Consider the following 26,626-nt stretch of genomic DNA (forward strand, 5'->3'; position numbering starts at 1 on the left):
CACTGCCAGCCCCTATTCCAAGCACTATACATCTACTGATGAGAATGTTCCCATTACACACTTGTATTAAAACTGATGGTTGTCCCAACTCTCCCCTTTGGCTTATTTCAGAGGCCACAGGGAAGCCTCAGGCACCTGCACACCACTGGGCACTGGGGCTGTCTGTCCAGGTTTTCAACTGCCTGAGTGCATGAGCATTCTTCTTCCACATTAGATTACATTCGTCCCAGCTGCAGGAGCATTTAGATTCTGCACATACTCTGGCTCTCAAAACCGCATTCTCTTGCCCTCACACTACCTCTTTGTCATCCAACAACTGAATAAGCATTGTTCCCCAGGCTCAGCCTGTGAAAGAGGACCCTGATGCAGAGTCAACTTCCCATTTTCTGGGCTTCCTTATCCTCGTGGCTGATACTAAAGGGCGGCAGTGTTTGGTGACCTCCTGTGTCAGGTGAACGATCTTGCTCTGGGTCCCGGCTGGATAATGAGCCAGTGAAGAATGGGGGGCCGATTGTCAAGGACTTATCGGGGTGACGCCGACGGCCGGAGCCTGCTTTGTCCCGCGCTCCCTCTGCCATCCTTTCTCCAGCTGTACACACTGAGCGGGGTTTAGGTGGCAATTGCTGCTCAAGAGCTCTGGGCCAAGCGGCTGTGCACCAATTCAGTCTTGGACGTTTCTACATTTAAAGGCTTGTAAAACAGTGAAGGAAAGATAGTAGATAAACTTCACAGAAAGTCTTCTGTTCTGGGATTGAAAAAAGGCTCTACTTCATCTCTCTACCGTAATAGGAGTCCTGAAAGGCCCAAATTAAAGGTGTAGAAAGGGTGAAATAAGAACACTCAGAGCCATCATGTTGCACTCAAACTTACTCTCTTCCACATGTTTCCTGAGTGATACCTTCCGAAGAGGAAGAGACAAACTTGGAGGACAGATTTTTTTTCCCATCAGAAAAAAAAAATAATAATAACCTGCAAAACTTCCCTAAGCTTTCTTGAGGGACAAACTAAAAGTTGTATGCAGGAAAAATTAAGAAGGAAATGTTTGTACTGATTTTAAAGGGCTAACGACAAATAATTTGGGGATTCAAAAGCCCTGACCTAAATTAGTTATCTGTACAAACAATATGAGGCCTGAACAGGAATAACACTTCTAAGAAAACTGTCACATAGAATTGGTGACAAGGTGGCATCAAGCTCACATTGGCTTTTACTGAGAGGATCCCTCATTCCTACCCCTTTGGATCCAAGTTTTAACAGCAGGCAGCTATGTAGGTCGATTTCCAGGTAATAGCAGAGAGAGGGGAGAGGAACGCAGTGCTTTACAATTAGACTGCGAAGACAAGAAAGAGGTGGATTTCAGGCACTTGGGAAATGAAAAGCAAACTTCTTTATTGTACACAGTACAGAATATAACGCAGCTTGGCAGGATGCATACGGCCCTGCGCGGGGGTGGGGTGAGGGGAAAGTAGTTTAAATCAACTGGCGAGTTGAAGTCTTTCTGCACTGGTTATCCTTCCACACTCTGGAAAAGAAGCAAACAAACCAACAAATCCCCCGAGACCCAGAAATGAAACAGAAACCATCTGAAAGGCGCATGAGTCCAATGGGAATGCAACGGTAATGTCGCCATCCTATGTCCCACGATAGCACAGGCCACATAGTTGCAGCAGGGGAGAGGGTAGCCCAGGCTACAGAGGGTTATTTTCATACTTGCTAAGAGAGCATAAGCTCATTAAAAACAAAAATAAATCCCAAACCAGGGTTAAGTAAAGAAAGGCAAACCAAATCTATACAGCATTTACAACAAATAAATCTCTATAGCCAGCTGGAGGTAACGTATGCATCTATATAGACTATGTGTAGGTTAGAAAGCTATAAATATGGTTTAGAAGGAGTCCTTTGATTAGAGTACAATGCTAATTACAGCCCAAGCTAGAGGTGCGACACCTTTGTGGGCTCATTAGCTTCCAGCAGAGGGGGGAAAAAAAAAATCAGATTTTCAGAGTTTAAAATGCACCCCTTATCAATGGGAACCTCTTTCCCAATATGCTGTTGGTCAGGAGGGGCCCTGGTGGAGACCACGGAATGCTCCAGCACTAGAGGAAAGCAAAGCACGTGGCCGCACATACAGCCGGCGCTGGCTCCTCCGCGCACCTCCGAGAGCAGCAGCCATCCTGTCCAAGCTGTCTACCCACCCCACAGATAGCGAAGCACCACCCCATTCCAGCAACTTTTCCTCTACTCAGGCTCAACTTTCACGGAGCTTTAACTTGGCTGTTTAAAACATTTCCGATATAATACAGTAATTAGAATAAACTTAAACAGGAAAAAAAAAAGGTTCGCAGGAAACTAGAATGCTAGCACTGTTTTCATCTGTCAGTATCACACGTTAAGTCTCAAACCCTACTGAGTCATAGGATTTAAAAGTCCAAAACAGAAAGGAAAAGAAAAACAAAATAAACAAGTGAAATGGAAATTGTCATCAGTCATGCCCAGGAAAGTCTCCAGGGCTCCCACCAGGTGACCAGGCTTCAGGAGGGCATGACATGTTATTATGTACATATGCTTTCCAGAGAGGGCGTTGTTAGTGAACACGGGGAACTATACACAAAGAATTGAGCTCGTGCGCAGGCCGCTCTGCGCACAATCAGAAATGTACAACTCAGGTGCAAATGTTCCATCAGGTTGTCTGGTGCAGAAAGCACAGAGCAGGCAACAAAGTGGGCTTAGATGTGGCTAAGGGCGAGTCCCCAGCAAAGCCCTTTCAAGCTGCAGCGTCTTCCTCAGTTGGCACAGCCCTGGCTAAAGGAGGCAGTGCTCAGTTACCAAAAGGTCTGTGGAGTTTCATTTTTTTTGTTTGTTTTTGCTTGTTTTTTTGGTTTTTTTTTTGTTTGTTTTTGCTTTTTGTTTTAAATACCAAAACTAGAAAAATCAGTCTATAAACTGTTTTCCCAAAACAACCACCAAAACAAAACAATCCCCTGAATCAAAGCAAAACAAAATATTGTCAAAAGTGTTAAATAGTCTTTCTCCTAAAATGAAAGCCATCCACACTCAGCCACATAACTAGGAAGAGAAAGGGGGCTTGCTCTGCTTAGTGACCACATGGTTTGCAAGAGCGGCAATGGTTTTCTGATTTGACAACCATGGAGTAGGTTAATGGCTGCTCTGGCTCCTTCCCCGTTTTTCTAGACCCAAAGGGACCTATTCTGGATGGAGCCAGAAGAGCTCTCCAAATTTCCAGATCCACTTTCTAACCCTTAATGCTTCGAGCCTCCCGACTTAGGCTACCTACTCTTCTATGGGTTTGTGATTTCTTTTGTTGATGAATTGTGCAAATCAGAGCCCTTCTATGTCAAGGCATTTAGTAGTCCGTGATAGAGGCGGATTGTCACACACTCTGTCCCGTCCGGCGGGCACTGACCTGAACAAGGTATTGCTTTGCATATATTGTCCATGGCAGGGAGGCTCCATTCCTGATCTCTTCCCAGTAACCTCACGAGAATCAGAGCGGAGGCACCAGCCTTTGGGGCTTTTTGGCCCTGTTCCCTGTTCCTACTGCCCCGCCAAGGGATCTGTCTCATTGAAGGGTGCCGATCCAGACACGGCAAGGATTCTCCAGATAATACTCAAAGGGCAAGCTTCAGGAACAGCCAAAAACACAAACAAAACCACTGCCCTCGTTTGCCTGAATGGGAACTGCTAGCTCTAGGGTTTGGCTGCTCAGCCAACTCAGAAACTTAGTAAGCGAAGCCTTCAGCGTAGGGGAGGCTGCCGCAGCGTTCCATATCCAGGAGGTAAGCAGAGTTTTCTTCAAAGTGGGTCAGCGGCAAGGTGTCTTCCTCACTGAGGTGGCACTCGGACTCTGCCTTCAGGAAGGGACGCTGATTGTCCGGGAAGGCCATGGAGAACAGAGCGTCTGGGTCGCAGACAAATTTGTAGACATATCGCTCTCCAGCCACCTGCCAAAGAAAGCACATCTTACAGGGCCCGGCTAGGACAGGACACAGAGATCACGGGAAACATCTACATAATTTCTAAGTGACTAACCTCTTGGGCAGCCAGGGACCACAGGTGGTTTATTAGCAGCTTACCATCCAACTCAGATTCACAGAGAAATCTTGGGGACCTATGACCCGTTGAGCGTTTTGCTGACACTGCAGCTCAGCAGTTGAAAAAAGGAGACACCTAAATTTCAAATTCCTAGTGGATAGTCCCTTTTCAAAGGACATCTTCTCTCTGTCTTGATCCAACAGCTAAGGGAGACCTTGTTCTGTTGAGTCTAATATTTGGTGTCCCCAATAAGTTCCAGGGAATGCAAGGTGCCAGACACAAGTCCCACTTCTGGTTACTTCTCAAGTTTACAATTTTTGATATGGCCTTGGCATTTTGCAGCATCAGGAACTGGATTAGAGAGAGAGCCTGTGTGGAAATTTTAAGTATGTCCCAAAGCCAAGTGAGCGATTTTTGGCTACCTGTGGCTATGAATCACTGCCTTCTTCTACTAAGCTAAATGAACTGCTCACTGTCTTTACTTGAATTTTATGCATTGTAACAGTAGAAACCAGAAGGTCTTAAGGACTTGAAGGGTCTTAGCAGGTAACTGACAGGCCGGCCCCGTTAACAGGTTCACATGCTCTCTGCTTGTGGCTCCATAACAGTACCAGTGGGCCCACACCACTGACCCTGGAACCCAGGCATTTGCAGAGGGGCAAAGGAAAGCAACTTAAATGTCTGAGAAATAAACACCCCAGACCAAAAGATCTGGATTGCCGAGTTCACTCTTGCTCTTTAGTCATTCTGTCATAATTATAAAACCTATTTTTAATAGAAGAAGCGTGGCTTTGTTTCCAAATTGTGGGTTTTCAGAAGTCTGTTGCTCTAGTGGCTGGCTACAGAGGCAGCAGTGTAATTATCCCAACAGGTCTTAAAAGTTTATTGTGTGGTGACACTTTCAAGACGAGTTATCACAGCATGGGCATCTGCACCAATGTCCCTTTGAACTCAAACACTTTAAAATTGATTTGGTGACGGTTGCATAACTCTGCCAATATACTTCTTTTCAAAACGGCGTAAGTAGAGCTGGGTGCTCAAACCTTAGTCTTGCACCAAAGGAGCTTACTCTTGCAGCAGATACCCGCTTTAGAGCAATTTATAACACAGAGAAAAGGGCAGCGAATGAGTCGAGAATCACCTAACCCACCCAGGAAGTCCAGATTTTTGATATAAAAAGGTGATTTAAACAGGAAATTCTTTATTCTAAAGGCAATTGGCTAGGGATGGGCTAGGCTGATGCCAGGAGGCAAGAACTCCATCCAGGTGGTCTCCCAAGTGGGGAGCAGGGACCCAGACACTGGGGCCGTCATCTGCTGTCTCCTAGGTGCATTAACAGGGAGCTGTATCAGGAATGGGGCAGTCAGGGCTTGAACTGCCATTCAAACATGGGATGATGGCATCATAAGCAGCTCTTGGTGCCAAAAGCCTGTTCCTGCAAACATGATTACAGAGGCAGAAAACAAGCAGAGGCCGATCAGGTAATGGAAGCATTAGGAATGTTCTTCTTAAGTAGGATAAGGAGCAGTTTAAAGGTGTCACTCCATTGGATAATAAGCTTCATACCTTACACCATTGTGACATGGAATCTTAGCCAAACACATAGTATATTAAGAGACAGGGTGGCCATGCTAGTGAAAGAACTTTAGTATGAGTAGAGTTAGATGGCAGCCAGACTGAGAGCAGCCTTATAGCCTGTATGAAACACTGGCTTTTATCCAGAAGAACATAAAAAAGCTGCTGAATCTATTTTTTTTTTCTCCAGTGGTGGTGCTGGAGCAGGGGAAGAGGGGCACATGACCAATGAGAAGCTCAGTCTGGCTTCAGTGGAGATGCTCTCAGCCTGTATGCCTCCATCATGTTCACCTTGTTATAGGTTACTATTATGCAGCCTGCCTCAATGTGTGAATGTATTGAAGTGTAGACTTCGGGGAGTCCTAGAATTGCATCGCGTACGGTGGCTAAGAAAGAGCAACAAGACATTTACCATACCCATCTTCTACTTGTCTGTGGGGTTTTAAGGTTTTACTGTTCCCAGTAAGGGTTTTGGTGCTTGGTTCCTCCAAGTATGTTTTATCATCTGTTGTCTCAAGAGCAACCTGTTGTCTCAGGTGGACTCTGTTGCAATAAACCTTTACCTTGAGTTCCAGTTTCTGTAGACTCTGAGACAGAAGTAAGATTTCCTTATTCCTCTAACCCTGCTGACATGGAAGTCTAGGTGCTTCCCACTGAAAGCTTTAGTTAAGCTCCCAGGAGAACAGAGATCTTCAAGCTGATTCCTTCATGTACTCCTTTCTGTACACACTAATTGGCTGAAGCTTCTGGATATTTTCACCATTAGAGGCAGTTAACATAAAACAGAAGAGCCTGTTTTCCCCATTGTGGGTTCTCCATGTACCTTCTGATTTCCAGGTAGCTAAGAGTGTTAAAAGTGCTCTGAATCTCTCACTTGATTCTCCAGTTTATTTATTAAAAAGTCTTTCCTACCGCAGACTCACTTTGGTGGCTGATAATTTCTCCTAGTCAAAGCAGCCTTATTACAGAAGCCACGGGCATATGCTTGGGAAGCCACCAAACTGGCCAGAGAGCCTCCAGCAACACCTTACCTTCTGCATGATGCCCTTCTCGTAGTAATAGCGCAGAGATCGGCTCAGCTTGTCGTAGTTCATGGCTGGCCGGTTCTTCTGGATGCCCCAACGCCGGGCAACCTGAGGAGACAAGCAAAAGGCAATCAGCAATGGAGACGCCCCCCCAACCCGGGCCTCGTGGCTTTCTCACAACCCCAAGAGTCAGTTCTGTAAGCTGAATGCTTTGGTTTAGGAATCACTTCTCTGACCTGGAAGGGAAAGAACTGAATCCGTCAATGCCTACGACTCAATACAAAGGTGATGATTCAGTCACAGTGACTGGGAGGTGAAATCTGCAGGAGGAAGAATCCTAGCAGTTCAAGATTGAGGAGGGCCTGGCAAACATCCCAGAGGATGCAGGCTCTCTACCGTAGCTTCACATATGAATTATTGACCAATACTCATAGACCATTAACATGTTGCCATTAAGTGCTATGGTTTCTGTAGCAGTCAATAAGGAATAATTAGAATGGTCATTCCTGAAACATTAGAAACACACTAGTGAGTTGCTAATGGGCCAGCAGAGCAAAAGTTCAATTCTAATAAGATTGGAGAGGGGCTGGGAAATGTTTACTTATTGCTGCTCACGGACTATGGGGGAATCAGATCATTTCAGTTTGCTGCCATCCAATCTCCTGATCCCAACAGACTTGCAGAATGGACATTAAAGCATGTAGCACTATTATCTACTTGATGAAAAATTAACAGGGTTTCCCACACAGTTCTGAAGCACATAATATCCAGCCCAGTCCACCTGAGGTGCAGTGATGGAGATGTAATCAGAGCTTTGGGCAAAGAAGCCTTATGAACAGGAACACTCCTGCACAGAGTTTACTCAATTATCAGAGCATCCAAGCAATTTTTGTTCTCAAGTATCTCAGCTTCCACATTGCTGCTTTATGAAGATGAACGTCAATGGAGTAGAAGGATAACCCTAGAAGTGGGAGCTCTCTCAAAGCTTTCTAACGTTTTGGGTAAGATTTGAAAACTTAAAGAAAAGTGAATTAATTACATTCTGTTGATCTTTTGAAAACCCAATATTTATCACAGAGTAGCACATAGAAGGAAAACAGTATGTCTCAGAAAATCTCCTTAAACCGTACTTGAGCAGAATCAAAGCAACAGTGCTGGAGTTGGGGATTCTAAAGTGACCTATAATGAATACCACAAATGATCTGAGGACTAACAGCACATCTGTCCGAATTACTTTAGAACAATTCAGGAGCCGTGACTCTCTCTACCTTGCAAGGAACCCTGTGAACATATAATTCCCACTCAACTGTCTCCCAGCCCCTTGCGCAGACAACGACTCCCTAGTCTCTTCCTTTCTCCATTCTGTACCCATTTCAACTCTACCTTTGAAACTGCCACAAAGGAAAAACAAACCAAAAAAGTAAACAAATTGGATAGAGCAGATTTACATTTTAAACCAATGTAAACTTGGTACAAGAGGAAACCTGCTGAGTCAGTCTGTGTGTCCCTCTACCCTTATTCAGAAGAAAGGACTCTGAGAGCCTAGTCTTTAACTGCTGTCTCCTGCAAGTGACACAGGAAAATCTCAAAGAAGCCTAGCCTCATCATTTTACCATGCACAGCAGTAGAAAGCAATTCTCGGATACTCTTCAATTTCAGCGGCGACCTCTCTTTGCTGTCACTTGCATATGCAAGTGTATTGGAGAGGTTTGGTATACGCACAGACTTCAAAGCGGCTCTGTAGCCATAGTTACTGACTCATCCTCTCGGGCCAGGGCCCTGTGACTCGATGGCTCTCCCCACGTGGCTCTTTCTACAGCAGTATATGATGCAGTACAGCTCTGCAGCAGCTGCCAAATTAGGGCTGCCCCGCTTCTTGGATGGAGACGGGGCCAAGAAATTGTTTGCTTTCAGTTCTTTCTCTTCTTCTTCTCTCCTATCCGTTACTTTGGTAGGACACACTTCTAGGGCCGAGGGAGTTTAAAAGTCCCTCCCCCCATTCCCTCTTCTCTTTTAAACAGAGAGCAGCCACAAGCACAAGGAACAGTTCTTTCTAACAACCCATCCTTTCAACCCTCCCCATGGCATCAGTTATCTGCCACATGTTCAACAAACAACCCTACCCCCCAAAATATTCATTAATGCAGATTCACAACGAAAATGGCTCCAGATTAAAGCCGAGTCAGTCATAATTGAGAGGGTGCTAAGCTGGATGACTATCAAAAGACATTTGATTAGGGGGCCTGCCAAAACGCAGTTCTAACACCACAATTTCCATGCACAGTGTAATGGGTATTATGGATAATTACCCAGAGTGCACTACTCAGCCACACAGCTGCCTACAATTACGTCCCCAACAGCTTCCTCCTCCGCTTCGCCCTTCAAGCTCCCCCCATGACGACTCCTTACAGCTTTTTCCACGAGTTGGTTATCTCCTTGACATTAACCAGAATAGGGCCCTCCTAGTTACAGAAGGAATGGGGAATGAGAGGAGGGGTAGGAGAGGGCAGAGCCAATTCAACAACAAATACTGCCTTTCCTGAGGCCAAAGTGCACACAGGAAATCCAGGCGGAGAATGGAACATTTGGAGCTTCTGGAATGCTCCAGGACTTGAAGGTGGGGTGGAAGGAGGCAGAGCTTCCTGAAGAAACAAATCTGCCCAATCAATGAGAGCGGCCCAAGGCCACCACAGGCCTCTCACGCGACTTTGCCACTTGGCATTTACGAGTGTTCTGGATTAATATTAGTTTCTTTATTAAGTAAGAAAGCCAAGGCCCTCTGCCATCTGTTCATCATTTTCCTTGCCACTTGTGGGAGAGCAGAAGATTCAATAACAGCTTGACAAAGGGTCATAACCAGGTTTACCTGCAGCTGGACAGCATGTGCTGAGGCCCGAGGCAGTGGCAATAAAGTAATAAAAGCTCCTGTTTGTGAAACAAGATAAATCAATAAAGGCTGCCCACTTCCAAGGACCTACTTTCTCTCACAAAACCTCCATGGGTGCAGGCGACATGCTTTTCTGAGGCCTCACCAGAAAGCAGGCCGCATTTTTAGGAAAGCAGAGAGGAGAACAGGACTGGTTTGGGCGCAGCTGACTCTGCAGGAGGGCCGTCCATCTCCAACATGGCTCCCTTTCCACATGGCTTCACCAGAAAGGAATGCTTGGAGCAACACAGTGCAAACAGGGAGTCTGCAGGGAGACAGAGCCTGACAGAAAGCATCTAACGGTATTAGATGTTGACACGTCTCCATTCTTGTGGGTGAATAGAAGACATGGAACACCACGTGAATATCGTCTAGGACTGCCTGGAACCAGGCCTGCTTTGTTCTGCCATCCATCAAGATCCTTCTCACGTTCCCAGCCCTTCATTCTCCTCTCGTCTCACCTGGCGGCCCATATCCCTCTTTCAAGCCCAGTACCAGGCTGTTCTCTTCTGCTGCTAACCCATCTTGCTGACTTATCCCTGTGGTGGGCTATGCTGAGCCCTGGGGTTAACTCAACAGCAGCACCCACCAAGGTTATTGCTCTAGGCTGTGTGAGACTGTAGATCCACCCCAAGAGACCCCCCTTTTCTCTGCTGGTTTAACACCTGTTCCCAAGTACTGGTAACTAGAAGCATGGATCAGTCTTTCGTTTTCCAGACAGTTATTTCTTTGCTAGTTATGATTTCTAAATTCTAAATCATATACAAATTAATAATCACCCTCCTTTAGAGGACGCTCAACTGAGAACCTGATCTCAGGACAGGGCATCTACAGTGTTGTCTTCCTCACTGAAGGAATGGTATCTGTTCTAAAGACCTTTCTGCCAATGATTCAGGGCAAAAAGACAATCATGTTTTGGTTTTCTGTTAAGATAATAGAAGAAGTTTAAAACATAATAAAAGACAATGTAGGTTTGTGCCTTCTCTCACTGCTGCGCTGCCATAAAACATCCTTTTAAAAATCTACTAAGACTGACTCATCTCGGAGCATTTATATTTCTCCAAGTTAGAGCCATTTGAAATACCCAGCAGGGCAGTTCCATTCTGTGATACTATATATATACCAAAATATCATACAATATGCTCATGTAACCTCAGATGTACGTTATGACATATGTGGAATCTTCAAGTGTTAAAAATACTTTCCATGTATCCTTTAGTGGAGAACTCTGCCTGAACATGGTTTGCAGACTGTTCTATTTATAGGAAAGGCCCTGTCAAACCCACTGGCCCAGTTAGAATGTGAATGAGAAGGAGGAGGTGTGTGAAAGGCCTTACTGGAATTCTGAACAACAAATATCACTGTCACCAACAGATCAAATCTGAGTTGAGCATCTAGGGCTTACCTCTTCGGGTTCAATCAGCTTAAATTCCATGCCTCGGCCCGTCCAGGCAATGAAGTGGGCATTGGCTGGGTCATCAAGAAGAGTGACAAGGAACTGCCACAGCTGAAGGGACCCTCGTCTCTGGTAAGGGGGCCCCTCCCGATACATGGTCGGCTCCTGTTTGACTTTGCCTGTTTGGGACAAAGAAACATACACAGTAATTTAGTCCTCAGTTGCTCACACGATTTGGATAAAAAGGAGTTTGTTAATGCTGACTTGATCACTTTAACTTAGCAAAACTGCCCGAGCTACCCTGGCATCTCTAACCCTCAGCCTAGCGATGAACTCTGGTTGGGGGTCAGGCTTACCTTCCAGTCTCTCAGGCACAACACAAGTGTCATCGAAGTACAACCGGGGATCTTTTTCATATGAGAAACCTGAAGGGGAATTAAAAAGAAAGATCATGTTATTCAATCAACTCTGTAGTATAGCCACATGGATTTAAGGGCTAAAATGTGATCTTATTATTATTTCAGATTCTAAGCCTGTGTATCTGTGCCAGACTGAATTCAGCATACATCTACAGGATTCAGGTGGTCATATTCTGACGTGGTCACCTCAGCCTCGGTCACAGCAGCATCCAGTCCTATCCAAGGCAGCCAAGACTGCTGGGAAGCACTGAGTCACCAGTACACTCCCCCGCATCTCACTTAGCAGGCCTGCGAGCATCGAGGTTGCTATGAACTAATAAGCCTGTTCATCGGAAAAGGCATCTTCTCTCATTTGGTTGGCTCGGCTGGATGGAATTACTGCTCTGTCTATAGGCTCACCATTTTCTTTTTCATGAATGTTTTGTTTCAATCCTTCCTACAAATATCTTAGTTAATTATAAAAGAGCTCAAAGGCCCAAATGACAACGGCATGGGCTTGCTGAGGACTCTGAGGAGCAAGTGGGGGTGTTACCAGAAGATGGGGGAGGAGGAATCTGCAGACTTTACAGCAACTAAACTCATTCATTGCTTAGATGGGCGAATGGGTTGTCACAAAGACAAGCTGAAAGGCCCAACGACAGACACATGCAGAGGCAAGAGAAAGAAGGTGAGAGGAGAACCTTTCAAGCGGTCAGGGAGAAGGAAGGGGGCCCAGTAGCTTCCACCCACACATCCTGAAAGCATTTAGCGCTGCCCACCATGTCATCAGGCAACACTGAATTCTGCTGTTCTCTGTTCCTTCCTCACCAGCCCAGATCAAGGAGGTTCGTGGCTAGACCAATACCATTTTGCAGAGATCTGGGACTGGAGAGACAATGGCCAGCCTGGAGGAGACTGAAGCTGTTTTGAGGTCTGTAATACTCACTTTTATTTCTCAGCCACAAGTACCATTTCACTGTTGTTTAACTACATCAAAAAAATGTCTGTTTTATTGGCATTTTGTTGTTTAATCCAGTACATATCTAAGCCAAGCACTGTGCTAATAGGAGGTAGATTGCAAGGAGAATGCCACATTAGGGCTCTGTGTTCAAGGTAATAAACGTCTCAACTAGAGGAGAGAAATAAACAACACGCGGTGCGGTGTACCGGCGCAGAGGTGAGCCTGATGGACTGCAGTTACCTGTGCTGAATAAATTAATCTCTGTGCTGCAGTTTCCTCACTGGAAAACTGAGGAAGATAATAATACATATATTCTGCTCCCTGATCTATTTCTCTAAATTTGTTGATTGGAGAGAGAGACAGCAAGAGACAGAAAGCACAGGCCTCCATCCAGTGATTGGCTCACCTGTTCTCTGCTGCCGGCCCTGCACCAGGCAGAAGCCAGAATAAAGAAGGCCATCTAGCTCTCCCACGGTGGAAGCAAGGACCCGACTACTTGAGCCACCACCCCTGCCGCCCCAGGTCTGCATTAGTAGGAAGCTGGAGTCAGAAGACAGAGCGGCATTCGAACCCAGGTCCTCTCACATGGGACACAGTTGTCTTAACCGCTAGGCCATCTTTACACCAACATACCGAGAGTAATTCCTAATACACCAAAGTATAATAAATGTTTTTTTTAAATAAACAAAATTAACTACATACTGTATGTCCTATTAAGAAATGGATAATGTGAAATGTGAGAGCTTTATATTCTGTTCTGTCTAAATTTCTTGAAATACATACCATATTTCTGAGCATCCTAGCATCTTTAAAGGATCTTACACATAATAAATGCTTAATAAACATTTGAACATTCTGTAGTCTCCAAGAAACAAGATTTATGAATATAATGCTTAACGTCCAAGTCACAGTTTCAGTGGCTTCTGATAAATTTACTTTCCTATTTCGGGCCAAGAAACTTTTATGAAAAACTGGTAGACCTTATATTACAAACAAGACTTAGATAACCTACTATACTTCATGCTTTTTGCTGTGAAACTATGCATTTCCTGACCTTCTATAGGTATTTTAATAATTCAGTAATGTTTTCCTGGTCTTATAAAATCATTATAAGTAAACTATTTAAAAGTTTACATACCTGCTAAACATGCTAGCAATTTTTATAATGTTTATTCTGCTAAGGTAATAAATTCACAGTACATAGGCAAAACTCATAAATCACTATTATATTCTCAGTTTGTTTTTGCAAACTAATCAGACAAACTCCTGCCTATAAGAACTACCATTCTGGCATTATCTTGTGGTTTCTAGTCGTTGCCACATGTGGCCCTCTAAAGCATCTGGAAGATGCTATTGATTTAAGTAATATTTAATTCAATGAACCTGCATTAGTGTCATTAGTCGTGGTCATAACCACTTACACACTCAAAAAAGGTGGCAGGAAGGAAGAACCTGTTGGAGGGACAAAGTGGAAATGTAACATTCACAAGGATGAGCAAGGATTCCAGGTGAATGTTTAAGGCAAGACGGCTATCTGAGCAATCACACATGCCAATCAGAGACACTTGTTTCACTAACATCTTCATAGGCATCTGTGGTCAAGCCTGTGTAAGCACAGAAAATCCATATCATGGCAATTCAGAACAATTAAAACGCTGGTCTCTTTGAAACTGACTTCTTCAACGTGTGTGGAGTCAGGAAAAGCACCGCAAGAGTGGGGAAAAACCCAAACTCATCAGCTAGTGTGCGTGTAGTAAGCAACACACTGCCTTACTAAAAATATTTCCTTTAAGAGCACACTCCTTACTAAATGTTGTAATTATGCAAAACGTTTTCCTCACTCTGATCCACCCCTTCCTCCTAGGTTAGCCTGCTACAGATATGAAGTGCTGCTGTAGCAGCACTCAGCACCCTGGGAGACAGTCGCACGTAGCTGTGCCTACTCTAGTCCTACCTCCTCAGGGCTGGACTCTCGGTCTGTCACAACCTGCACAATGAAATACGAGTTGGCCTCCCGTTTAAACATTCAGTGGCAAACAAAGTCCCACAGAACCCACTCCTGTGACCAATCAAAACCAGCCAATACTCCAGATACCAGTTCTTTTGACTTTCATCTAAAACGCTGGAGCCCGGCTGTCTGCAAGCAGGGACGCACATTGGAATCACCTGGACAGCTTTAAAAACAGTGACTTCTGGGTCCCACCGAGTGTTCTGGGTGAAGACTGGGCATCAACAGTTCTTAAAGATTCCCAGGTCATCCCATGTGGAGCCCAGTTGAAGGTCATGACCACGTGGCTTTCAAACTTAAAGGTAGACCAGAAGCTCCTGCAGGACTTGTTAAATTACACACCCCTGGTCTCTAAACTTGGGGTTCCCCCTAATCCACCAAACATGCACTTGTAAGAAGTTTGTGATGTCACAGATTTGGGAAATCATACTGCTCTAGAATCTTAAGATCCCCGTACTTGACAGAAAAGACACACTTCTGAGGAACTTGTTTTAAGAGGGCAAAACCAACAAACAACACCTTTCCTATCGCAGTGTTCAGAACAGGCCTGAACCTACCGTCTCAAGTCGTGCAGCTCAGCTCGGGACCTACCTCCCTAGGCCTCTCATGCCCCACAAACTCCATCTTGGCCCCCAACAGGGTTCCATTCCATCAAATGAACCAGCTGATTTGCTATTGTCATCCATTCATGCAGGAGCTATTCAGTAAATGTTCCTTGCAGTCTGAAGGCTCAATTATCTTCTCCCAACAAAAGACCCCCTTCTTCCTTTGAGTCACATCTAATTATTTCTTTAAAGGATCCTAAATTTTAAAGATCTGCACTAAACACAAACAACAAAACTAAGGCCTTTGCAAAAACTGGCAGTGGATGCCGTAAAAATGTCATACTCTTTTAAGCCAGAAATTTCAGGAATTTGGCTTCAAGAATTAAGCAAGGCAATGAGAAAAGAGTTTAGCAAAGATTCATTCTGATTGATTTTATGCATAATTTGGAAGTACCTTTATTTTTAGCTACAGGTGATAGCAAAATGTATATCCATGTAATAAGTACTGTGCAGCCAGGGCAGAGGAAAGCATGGAGGAAGTTTGAAGCCGTGGAGATGACACGTGTGGCGTATCGGAGGGAGAGGAAGCGTGTAGGCTCTGCAGCCCACAGGACTTGGCTCAGAATCCTGGGTCTGTCTTCCCAGACATGTGACCTTGGGCACGTCTTATAACTTTTCTGAGCCTCAGTTTCATAAATACAGAGGTAGTAAGAGCAAATTACAGACTTCTCTGAAAATTAAACGGCCATGCACACCAAGAAGTCAGAACAGTGTTATCAACATGCTGTGAGGTAGTGACTACTGTCCGGAAAAAAACAGCCTATGAGGATGTTTCCGCTCATGCATGGAAAATGAAATAAAAAGATAAGTTTATTTTAGTGTAAAAGATTTTACTTGAAATCTATGCTGTTTTTTTCTTTTATGTACATTGCATGAAGTTTGAAGAAGCTTTGCGTTTACTTATGCACAGAAAAAAATGGCAAAATCAATATAGAAGGTATGATTGTCTGGACAGCAAGATTTAGTTTTCATTTTTCATTTTTTTTTTACTGTATTTTTAAAAGTTTTGTATAACCATTTTTTTTTTTTTTTGCTGTGGTAAGAATAAACTACAAAACTTTACATTTTAAAGAAAAACCAGCTCAAAAACAAACTCCTCCAGGAAACGAGATTCTAGCTTCATTCCTAGAAGCTATATACTGCAGAACATCAATGCCTCTTATCTGTTCTAAACTACTTTCACTCAGTTTGTAGGTGTTAGTGAAGGCAAAGCCACAGGTTCAACCTGCCCACTGTTACTGGTCCTTACTATTTTGAGATTATCTCACAGATTCACTGACTAGTTGGTATCAAAGGGACTGGGCACAGGAACTGGAGTGGTAACACACCCTAGACGTAAGACCGTCATCTGCACAGTCAAATAAACGTCAACATATATGACAATCCAGGCTGTGGGTAATCTGGTTTATATCTGATCTCATGGTTCTCCTTTGAGATTTTTAAAAATTTATTCAATTAGAAATCATTTCCTTCGTAATCTTCAATAGAAATTGTTTTGTACACAACAGAAAGGATTTTACAACATTTATGGAAAATGAAACTAAAAGACAATGTTCATTTTCTACAAACTTTTTGAAGTCCCTTGTATGATTCATATTTCATCAACCTTTCCAGTCCAACCCTGTCATTCTCATTCCTCCTCCCTGCTCACCCCTCATGGTCAGCACAAGCACTTCAAATCTTCTCATCTTAAAAGTAGCAACCACTTATCATATGATAATAATTATAATACAGTTACTACCTGCACACTGAAACTAACTAGAAGAAATACAATTTAAAACAGTTTTCTAAAATGCTATGGCTTTCAAATCCTAACCTGGAAACTGAGCAACATTAAGCTTGACTATTACTAAGGAAAAGAAGACAAATGAACATGCTCCTTACCTTCGTGGCTGCTGGAGAAATAGCCCCCTCTCATGTAAGATGACTGGCAGTTAGGCACTTCTGAAAGGGAAACCCAGACACAACTCTCATCAATGGTTTCCACAGGGAGAACAGCACATTCCGCTCTAAATCCCCAACCCTTTTCTTGCTTTAACTTCATGTCTTTGCAGCCTTGTTCTTGGTTCTGGTACAACTCACCTTCTGAAAGCAAGACACTCCTAATTAAAAGTCATGGTAGGAGAAACAGATGCCCATTCTTACAAGTCCCTCACTGCAGAGTCACCACTCAGTGAGGGGCAGACAGCTAATGGTAGCACCAGCAATTGGTGTTCAAAAAGACCAAGCCTGGCTTCCTGCTTATCCTGACTCCTGCGTTTTATAGCCAGGGCGGTCCATGGGTTGGGGTGGAGGGAAGGCTTACTGTTGACCTTTCCCAATTTCTCTCCTTCACTGCTGATGGTCACAACCAGTTTTGCTCCAAGAGTAAGGGCACGTGCAGGTCACTGGGATTAGAGGATCTGGGGTTATAAATCTGACAGGGTGGGAGATTGCAATTTGGCAAGCACATTTTCACCAGGCTGGAAATATTAATGCTGAAACCAAACCACATTCAAACGATCTATTTGGCTCTTAATGTTACTCAGGAGTCCACTGAAAGGAATGACAGTGAAGTAAGTTACCCTAGTGGCATGAGCCTTCTCCGAAGAACAAGCATTCAGATCAAAGAATGGCAGATAAGGTGACATCTGTTAGGTGTCTTTAAGGGAGCGGGAGTGGGGGTGAAAGAACCATCAAGACATTATCTAAAAATGTCACTTCCAAAGGGAAAAAAAAAATGTTACTGGCCATGCCTGACTCAAAAAAAAAAAAAAAATCCAAAACTTCAAAAGAAATGCCAGTGGAGAGTTTTACAAGTTAACATGACCTAATTTTTTGGTCACAAAGCAACAGATGTCTTCCTTTTGCCTACTTCCCAGCTGTTCCTATAACCAATTTTTTCCCAAATGGAGCAATCTATGTATTGTCTTAGATCTGCAGAAGACTTCCAACCCTGGGCTCTTTCAGATAAGCATGCAAGGGAAAAGCTGAAAACTAAACGACCCTTAAATTCCTTTAACATCAACTAAAACAAGCTCACGTCATTTCTGAAAGGGGAAGGGGAAATAAAGAGGCAGAAACAGTTGTTAAATGTGCAAGCTGCAAAATTATCCTTCCCCCTAATGGTCTCGTTTCTTATGCCCTACCTACAAAACATCAGGAGTGCAAGAGAGGATGAAGAAAGAGAGTGCTCCCCAAGGACAGTTTAACCTTTACACGCTTAAGTTCCTCAGCAAGAGATATCCTAGTGCTTAAGAGTAGGTGCCATACCAAGTTAGAGCTCTCATGAGGTTGACCAGTAGCTCCTGAGATATACACACTTTTCTTTCAGTTACAAATACTATAGTAGAGCTGTGAATCTCATTCATGAAGCGACTTGGAGCTTCTCCAGTACCCCCAATACTGCACTAGATGCTTGCTCAGAACACTATTCATTTCAAAAATCAAAGAATCCTCTCTTATACTCAAGCTCGACGCAGTGTTGTCAGTCTGTTGTACGAGAAGAAACAAAACCACAAAACTAGGGACAGAAAAAAAAAAAACTAGGAACAGGACTAAAATGTCACAGTAACAAACATTACATTCCTTGTGCCACGTGATCATCCCAATGCTAGGTCTTAGAGACACCACCCAAAACCTTCAGGCTTGGACCTGGAGGTATATTTTGCAACCCTTTGGAATGCCCATTGCACTCCCTAGATGTTTCACATTTCTGTTTTGTTTTATATTCAGCTATGCATACACATGTCTGCTTTTCCTAGCTCATAACCTGTCAGGTGACAAATCTTATAAAACTAGTCTCAAGCCTTCCACCCTTCCACACGAAGATAACACTCAGTAACAATCAGATAAGTGAACTCAAAACATGAAGAAACAACACAGCACAGCAAGAAGCCAACCTGAATCAACGCAGTAATCCCGGGGCTCCTGCTTGATTCCCATTGGTGACTGGAACCCATGGGCTGGGGGGCCTGGCATCCCCGGCACCCCATGTTCATAGAGCGGGTCGTGGTATTCTTGTTTGAATCCCTGAGGGGGTGGAGGAGCTGCAGGGACGATGGGTTCAGACATTTGCCGGTGGTAACTGGGGCGATTATCTCCAGGAACTCCTGATTGCGCAGGGAAGGGGTGGCAGGGTTCAGACAGCTGTCTCTGAAATCTGTAAGACAGAGGGTAAGTGTTGTTTACCAAGGCATGGGAAATACATCCTGTCATTGCACATGGAAGACTCAAAGTTCAGACTAAGGAAACTATTTGCCAAGAAGTTATCAGTGCTTATTTCTGGGCATGATACTTACTTTCCATCCAATCATGCCCTTCAGCTCTCCAGAATCAGACGTGGCAGAAGAAACAAGGACACAGCACTCTGTGATCTCTTATGCATGTTTTATTTCAAGTACAGATGGCATTATAGGTATCTAAAAACTTAAGGTCAACTATTTGAAATTGGCACTAAGATATACATACACAGTTTTTCACTAGTTCATTCACTCTCTCACCTACAGACAGAAGTTTTGCAGGCTGACGAACCTAAGTCAATCGGCTAGGAAATATACTACAGAAAAGGAAACCCCATTCATAGTAATAATCAAAACCTTAAAATTCTTGGAAGTAATCAGAAAAAATAAAATCTTAGAATTTCTGTTCGAGGAAAAGAAAGATCTAAGAGAAAATATTTATGAGCGTGAAGCTGTTGATTCACTGGAAATTATTCTATAAAAGCAAATACCTTTCCAACCAACTGGACAAAATGAAACTAACTTTATCCAAATACCAATAATTTATCTGTAAATATTTAGCTATTTCAAAAGGAGAGAAAGAAATCTCATCCACTGATTCATACCCCAAATGCCAGTGACTGAAGGTGGGTCAGGCTAAAGCCAGGAGTGGGGTTCCCGAGCTAGGCCTGTTCCCGGCATGAAAGGGATCCTAGCACTTCAGCCACCACCTGCTGCTTTCCAGGATGCACATTAGCAGGAAGCTGGAATTGGGAATGAAGCAGGGACTCAAAGTCACACACTGATGGGGCATGCAGGAGTCCTAAGCAGCACCTAACCATTACGCCAATGTCTGCTTCAGATTTCTCAAAAGAAATAATGGCATCTTACATATCAATTGTAATAATTAGAACAGTAGAACAGATGAGCCAATCAAAGGAATTGAATGGAAAGTCAAAAATCATCTGGTATTTGGCTGGACACTTAGGAAACAAAGATGCCAGCATGCTACATTGCAGTGCCTGGATTCAACTCTTAACTCTACTCCCAATTCCAGCTCCCTGCTAAAAAGTCCTGGAGGCAGCAGGTGATGGCGAAGTAGTCGCCTTCCTGCCATCCCTGGTCAGTGAGCCAGCAGACGGGAGCTATGTCTCTCAAAATACATAAACAAAAAAATTCAAATCTCCTATTTCAAAATTTATTATTTGTTAAAAGGAACATCTCAAATTAGTGGGGACAAGAGTTAGATTCTGCTAAATAACACAAGCCAGTATAAATTTTAAATGGAGTAAAGATGACAATCTAAAAAGTGGAAACCATATAGCAAAGTTAAACATACATAAAAACTTCAGTCATTTTGAAGTGAAGAAAAACTTATCTAAGCATCATACCAATAGCAGAAAGCACCAAGATAAACATGGGTACAGCTCACTGTCTACATTTCTACAAGAGAAGTGAAACTGAAAGTAAATATCCAAGATGTGTGTGTGTGTCGGTCACAGTGGGCAATGACTGTGAGAAAACATCAGAAAGATAACCAAAGACAAAACTAGGGGACAATCTCCATCAAAGATGGCAATATTAATACTGTTGACACAACTTTTAAGACTCGACAAAAGGGGCCCGGTGCCATGGCTTAATGACTAATGTCCTCGCCTTGCATGCGCCGGGATCTCTTATGGGTGCCAGTTCTAATCCCAGCAGCTCGCTTCCCATCCAGCTCCCTGCTTGTGGCCTAGGAAAGCCTAGGTAGGCCCAAAGTCTTGGATTCCTGTACCCACGTGGGAGACCTGGATGAAGCTCCAGAGTCCTGGCTTCAGATCAGCTAAGCTCTGGCCGTTGCGGTCACTTGGGGAGTGAATCAACAGATGGAAGATCTTCCTCTCTGTCTCACCTTCTCTCTGTATATCTGATTTTGCAATAAAAATACATAAATCAAAAAAAAATCAAAAGACAAAAACATTTCAATATGAAAAATGTCAAGGGCCTATGTAGGAAAATCACTAAATACTAATGGTCATAAACAAAACGTTTTTCATTACTAATCAAATAATGAAGTTAGAAAAAAAGAGAGAGAGGGTGAGTGTTTTTTCCCAGTTAACTTGGAGGATGAGCAGGTTGTGGTAGTAATTCTGAGCCTGGTACATAAAGAGCTCTTGAATTACACGATAGCTCCAGCATGTCCCCACACAAGTGTCTAACAAGGAAGCTAACTAAGGACATTGTGCATAGATTTAGTTAAAAGAAACTGTCAGATATGATGTAACATGTATATAAGGACCTTGAAAAGTGCTTTTAAAAAAATATATATGTGTATATATTTTAAGGCCTGTTGCTAGACAGTACAGAGAGCATCAACATTTTGTAAAAACAGAATTCTGGTGGCTATATAAAATTGTGGGAAGATTCACATTTGTTTACATTGCTTACCTTTAGAGTGGTTATAATTTTAAGTGATCTTTTTCCTTTTTACTAATCCACAGTTGAAAAATGTACATTATTTTTATAACAGGATAAAGCATTAAGTCTTCTATTATTGTCATTAAATCAACATCCTATAAATCCTATAAATCTAGTAGATATATATCTAGTACTGTATATAGATATGTCTAGTATATATACTAGATTTATATATACAGATTTATATATATGCTATATAATATATATATAAATATATATGGATATATAGCAGTCAGATAAATCCAGATGTGTGCCAACTGCCCCTTACCCACTTGGATGGGTGGCACAGTAGATGAGAATGTCTGAGATCCTTGAGTGATGCCACTTATTTAAGTGACCAAAGGCAAAGTATCTGAGACATTAAGATGCATTACCTTCAAGTGTTTCTAACAATGATGAGTTGTGTCTATTACATGATTTCTGCCACCGTTGTAATCTATGACAGACTGGGATAGACTTTAGGAGGGTGGATATGGAGGTCAGAGATCAATGATACATGACTAGGATATTCATTTATGTGTCTAAAGAGTAGTATTTGTGAACACGTACCTGTAGGCAGAAAATGGGAGCTGGGACTCAAGCGGCAACGAAGGATTTAGAATAATTTCAATGATGTTTTTAAAAAATAAACAATATAATCCTCTAACATTCAAGTCTTAATCTGCTTTTAACTTTAATTATATTAACAGCTTTAATTTAAATTTAAAGATTTGGGAAAACAGAGACAGGAAAAATTGCCACATACTGATTCACTCCCTTAAATGTCTGCATAAAGGTCCAGGATTGGGCCAGGCTGAAGTCAGGAGCCGGGAACGCCATCTGGGTCTCCCAGTGGGTGGCAGGGACCCAACCACTTAAGCAATCAGCTGTTGTCTCATTAGCAGGAATCAGGAATGTGGAGCGGAGCCAGGACTTAAGCCTAGACACTCATGGGATGTGGGGGTCTCAACTGTATTAAACTGCCTTAAACACTAGGTCACATGCTCCTGTATTTGATTTGAATCCATCAGTGGTAACAGGTGGCTGGAGCATCAAGATTAAACATCTTAAACTACATTTAAAATATTGCATCCGGTTATATAGCACTGTGTGCTATGCACTTCTGAGAATCATTACTGTTCTGCTGAAAACAGCACCTTGGGATCATTTTTTAAAATATCATTAAAAAATACTACATATACTTTATCCTTTCACTCTAGATTGTAGAAGCATTAGGATTTGCCAGGCCAGTGTCTTGAACAAACAAGTGCCACATACTATGTAAGGTTCAGTGGGTTGAGGGCCTGTCATTGGGTCACTGATGTATGCTATGGGGGGACTTGATCAGGAACTCAGTTTTCAAGATTGCTTGATGCTGCTTAAGGAAACCCTTCAGTGGTCTTTGAAGCAGTGTAAACTTGCAACTTGGATTGAGGCTCAACATTCAGGACATAAGCGGTGGCAGTATGCCTCAAATCTGAAGAGAATTCTTTCCAAAAACAAAGACGGGAATAGTCTCAAGGCCGTATGCCTATGAAGTGCCCAAACTTCATGCCACTTGGAAGAACAATTACAAGGGCAACCACCTTCCATTTCCACCCCCTCTTTTTGCCCTTGGCTACCAACTTGGTACCTTCAAAGATGACCTCCACAAATCAGTTCCTTTGATGGCTCCGAGATGGCTTGCACCACTCAACTCTGTAACTAGAGCCTCAGCAGCTGGGGGGGCCTCAACACCCCACTTCAGCTCAAAGTGCATCATCTCAGCTTCAAAATGAAACTCTAGAGTGTGGGCCTGGGATGGCCTCATTGGGACAAGGTGCTGACTTCCCCGTGGACACACGTGGCAGCCCCAACTCCTCCCCCAACCCAACTTTCAAGGGTGAATGAAGCTGAGGGCTGATGGAAATTGTTCACTAGGAGTTGAATCTGAGACAGTGGAAATGGAAAAGAGAAGCTCAGGGCAGGTCACAAAACCAACAAGTTTGAAAGAAACATGGCCTCAGAGCTTGCTGATGAAAATGGTTTTGCTGGCCTAATTCAGTTGTTGTGCTCAAAATACATTCTGTGGAATTTACTCACTGACCTCCAACTGAACCCCAGTCCCTGCGTGGCAGTCCTTTTGAAGTTCCTAAGAAAGTGCTGCATACCTAATGCAGCCATGACAAGGCTGCCTCTCATTTGTGAAGGCAGGCAAGAATTTCCAGGGAAGGAGCAGCTCAGTTCCAGCATCTCTCCTTTCTTCCTTGCTCCCCACTTTCCTCCTAACGCACCTGCGATTGCAGCAGAGTGCATGCGTCATGAACTCACAGGTGGTGAGCAAAGGGACACCAACCACCAATCCAATAGGTTACAGATTAAAGCCTCTTCAGTGCCTGGTCACTGAAAAAACCAGTCATTTATCTGTCAGATTTATTTAGTGCCTCTCCTCCCCAACGCTCACCCACGCTACCAACATTTGGTTTATGTTATGAAAACCGTCAGATGCTTTCCCTGCATTTCCTTTTCAATTGCTGCTGCCAACACACTGAATAAACACAAAGCTTACAAGAAAAGGAAAAATCCAATGAAGGCTACATGTTTGCTGTGGGTGCAGGTCAAAAAGTACAGGTTCGGAGGTCAGAAAAGAGATGAAACATAGTGTCTGCAAGGTAACTAACACCAATAGGTGGTGATTTTAGTAAGGCTAAATAAGAGAAGACGATGGAAGACAGAGAGTCAGTGGAGCTGGGTGAGAGATTCTGGCTGTTAACTCAGAACATCCCGAGCTCAAATTCAACCTTAATGTGACCTTGAGTGAGTTGTGTAACTGCCTCAGTTTCCTCATCAGTAAATCAGGCCAATCAGAATTCCTGATCCTCAGATTACTTAAGGTGATGCTTGTGAGGGCACCCACCACTGTTAAGTTCTCAGTACACATTACCATCAGCTGCCCCATTTCAACACTTTGTAACCTAAGCTAAAATTGGAAGCCAGGTAAACGCTAAGGAAGATCTCCAAAAGCTAGAAGGAGGAGAGATGATGGGAGGAGTATGGGACACACACCATCATTCATAAAAGCCTAATGTATGCTAAAGAGTATCACTCCTGTCACCTTCCCAGTACCCACGTCTCAAAAAAATAATGTGGACTGGTACTGCAAGTAGCAATATGCCACCCAACTTCACATTAATGTTTATCTTACTGTCAGATTATCAAGAAGCAGACACTACCTCTAAAAGCAAACCAAAAATATGAAATAATTCCCAGGATTCCATGAGGCTCATCAACCCTGCTTAGCCTCAAATCAGCTCATCTAAACCGTGATAAAATACGAGGTACAAAACCAGAGTCACTTCAACACCCAGTTGACGGTTCAATTCGCTAATGCTCAGCCTGCCAGCACCAGTATCCCATATGAGCACCAGTTTGTGTCTAGGCTGCTCCACTTCCCATCCAGCTCCCTGATTGTGGCCTAGAAAAGCAGTGGCAGATAACCCGAAGCCATGTGAGAGATCCAGAAGAAGCTCCTGGCTCTGCTCAATTCTAACTGTTACAGTCATTTGGGGAATGAACCAGTGGATGGAAGATCTTTCTCTCTCTCCTCCTCTCTGTAAATCCACCTTTCCAATAAAAATAAATAAGTAATTCCTAAAAAAAAGTTAACATTAAACCAGGAAGCAATGCAGCTTTTTTTTTCAAGTAAGTTTTTATTTCAGTTTATTTGCAAGACAGAATGAGAGACGCAGGAATGGATAGGCAAAGAGTTCTTCATTCACTATAACTTTCTAAATACCGTGGGGCTGAGCCACGCCAAAGTCAGGACCCTAGAACTCAGTCTAGTTCTGCCACGTGGGTGCCAGGACATCAGTCACCACCTGCTGCCTCCACCAGCATGTCATCAGCAGGAAGAAGAAATTCTAAGTGAAGCCAGAACCTGAACCAACACTGTAATGTGGGATGTGGGTGACCCAAGTGAACGTCTTAACTGCCCATCCAATGCCCATCCCAGCAACTGAAGTGTCTAAGTGTGTGGCAGCTGTATCAGTCTAGAAATATTCCTTTAATGCAATGTATGGAGAATCAACACGATTTTTTAAAAGTAGACTTATCAAAGAAGCTAACATTTACTGACTACATTTTCTGTCCCAATGTGATTTAATGCATCTGATGATTCTATGGGATGAGTAGCTACTGTTTTCCAATTTTCCAGGAGGGATGAATCAAAATTTACACGAGTCCAAAGCTGGGCTTTACTCCAGGCTGGCAATCTGTCCAACTCCTTCCAGAGCCACCAGTCAGCACTGCTTCTACCAGGCTATCTTAGAGCATGAAAGGGCAAGCTATGAGCAATTACTTCTAGATAAGGCGTAGACCACAGGCAACCTTGGACAACCGCACTGTATCATCATCCCGCTTCAGAAGTTAGTTATACACTTTATACAGAAAAAGGACTAAAAAGCAAAGAGCTAATCATCAAACTAAAGGACTCTGTTAAACAGTATAAACCCAAAGAAAATAAGATTAAAATTGTTAGCCAGAGCATAAGCTAATGAAACAAAAAATATTCAATAGGGAATAAGCAACGTCAAAAAATGATACAGTAGCCTAGTAGCTAAAGTCCTTGCCTTGCATGTGCCAGGAGCCCATATGGGTGCCAGTTTGTATCCTGGCTGCTACATTTCCCTTCCAGCTCCCTGCCTGTGGTCTGGGAAGGCAGTTGAGGATAGCCCAAAGCCTTGGGACCCTGTACCCGTGTGGAAGACCCGGAAGAGGCTCCTGGCTTCAGATCAACTCAGTTCTGCCCGTTGTGGCCACTCAGTAAACCAGTGGGGATGGAGGATCTTTCTGTCTCTCCTTCTCTCTGCAAATCTGGTTTTCCAATTTAAAAAGACAATAAATCTTTTAGAAAGACAAAATTGTCTACCAAGACTGAAAAAGAAAAAATGGCTAGATATTTAAAAAAACTATGAATGCAGCTATATTAAAATGACATTGTAATCAACTTTTTTTACAATTAATTTTATAAACACATAGTGAGAAAATTCCTCAGAAAAAATTA

General features: G+C 43.2%; 1 protein-coding gene across 1 annotated transcript in view; it reads right to left on the reverse strand.

Annotated features, from left to right (window-relative positions):
* Nucleotides 1-3,348: 3,348 nt before the first annotated feature.
* The window catches only part of ETV5 (ETS variant transcription factor 5), a 54,338-nt gene continuing 31,060 nt past the window's right edge, over nucleotides 3,349-26,626 (reverse strand). Inside the window, exons 7-12 of the mRNA XM_041002981.1 lie at nucleotides 18,829-19,088; nucleotides 16,832-16,891; nucleotides 11,332-11,400; nucleotides 10,985-11,154; nucleotides 6,660-6,761; nucleotides 3,349-3,962 (exon numbers count right to left, since the gene is read on the reverse strand). Of these exons, the coding sequence (XP_040858915.1) occupies nucleotides 3,741-3,962; nucleotides 6,660-6,761; nucleotides 10,985-11,154; nucleotides 11,332-11,400; nucleotides 16,832-16,891; nucleotides 18,829-19,088 (883 nt within the window). The 3' untranslated portion in view covers nucleotides 3,349-3,740. The remainder of the gene's footprint in view (nucleotides 3,963-6,659; nucleotides 6,762-10,984; nucleotides 11,155-11,331; nucleotides 11,401-16,831; nucleotides 16,892-18,828; nucleotides 19,089-26,626) is intronic.

Source organism: Ochotona curzoniae, unplaced genomic scaffold (assembly GCF_017591425.1).
Source record: "Ochotona curzoniae isolate NIBS_2020 unplaced genomic scaffold, NIBS_Ocur_1.0 scaffold_2587, whole genome shotgun sequence".
Classification (NCBI taxonomy): domain Eukaryota; kingdom Metazoa; phylum Chordata; class Mammalia; order Lagomorpha; family Ochotonidae; genus Ochotona; species Ochotona curzoniae.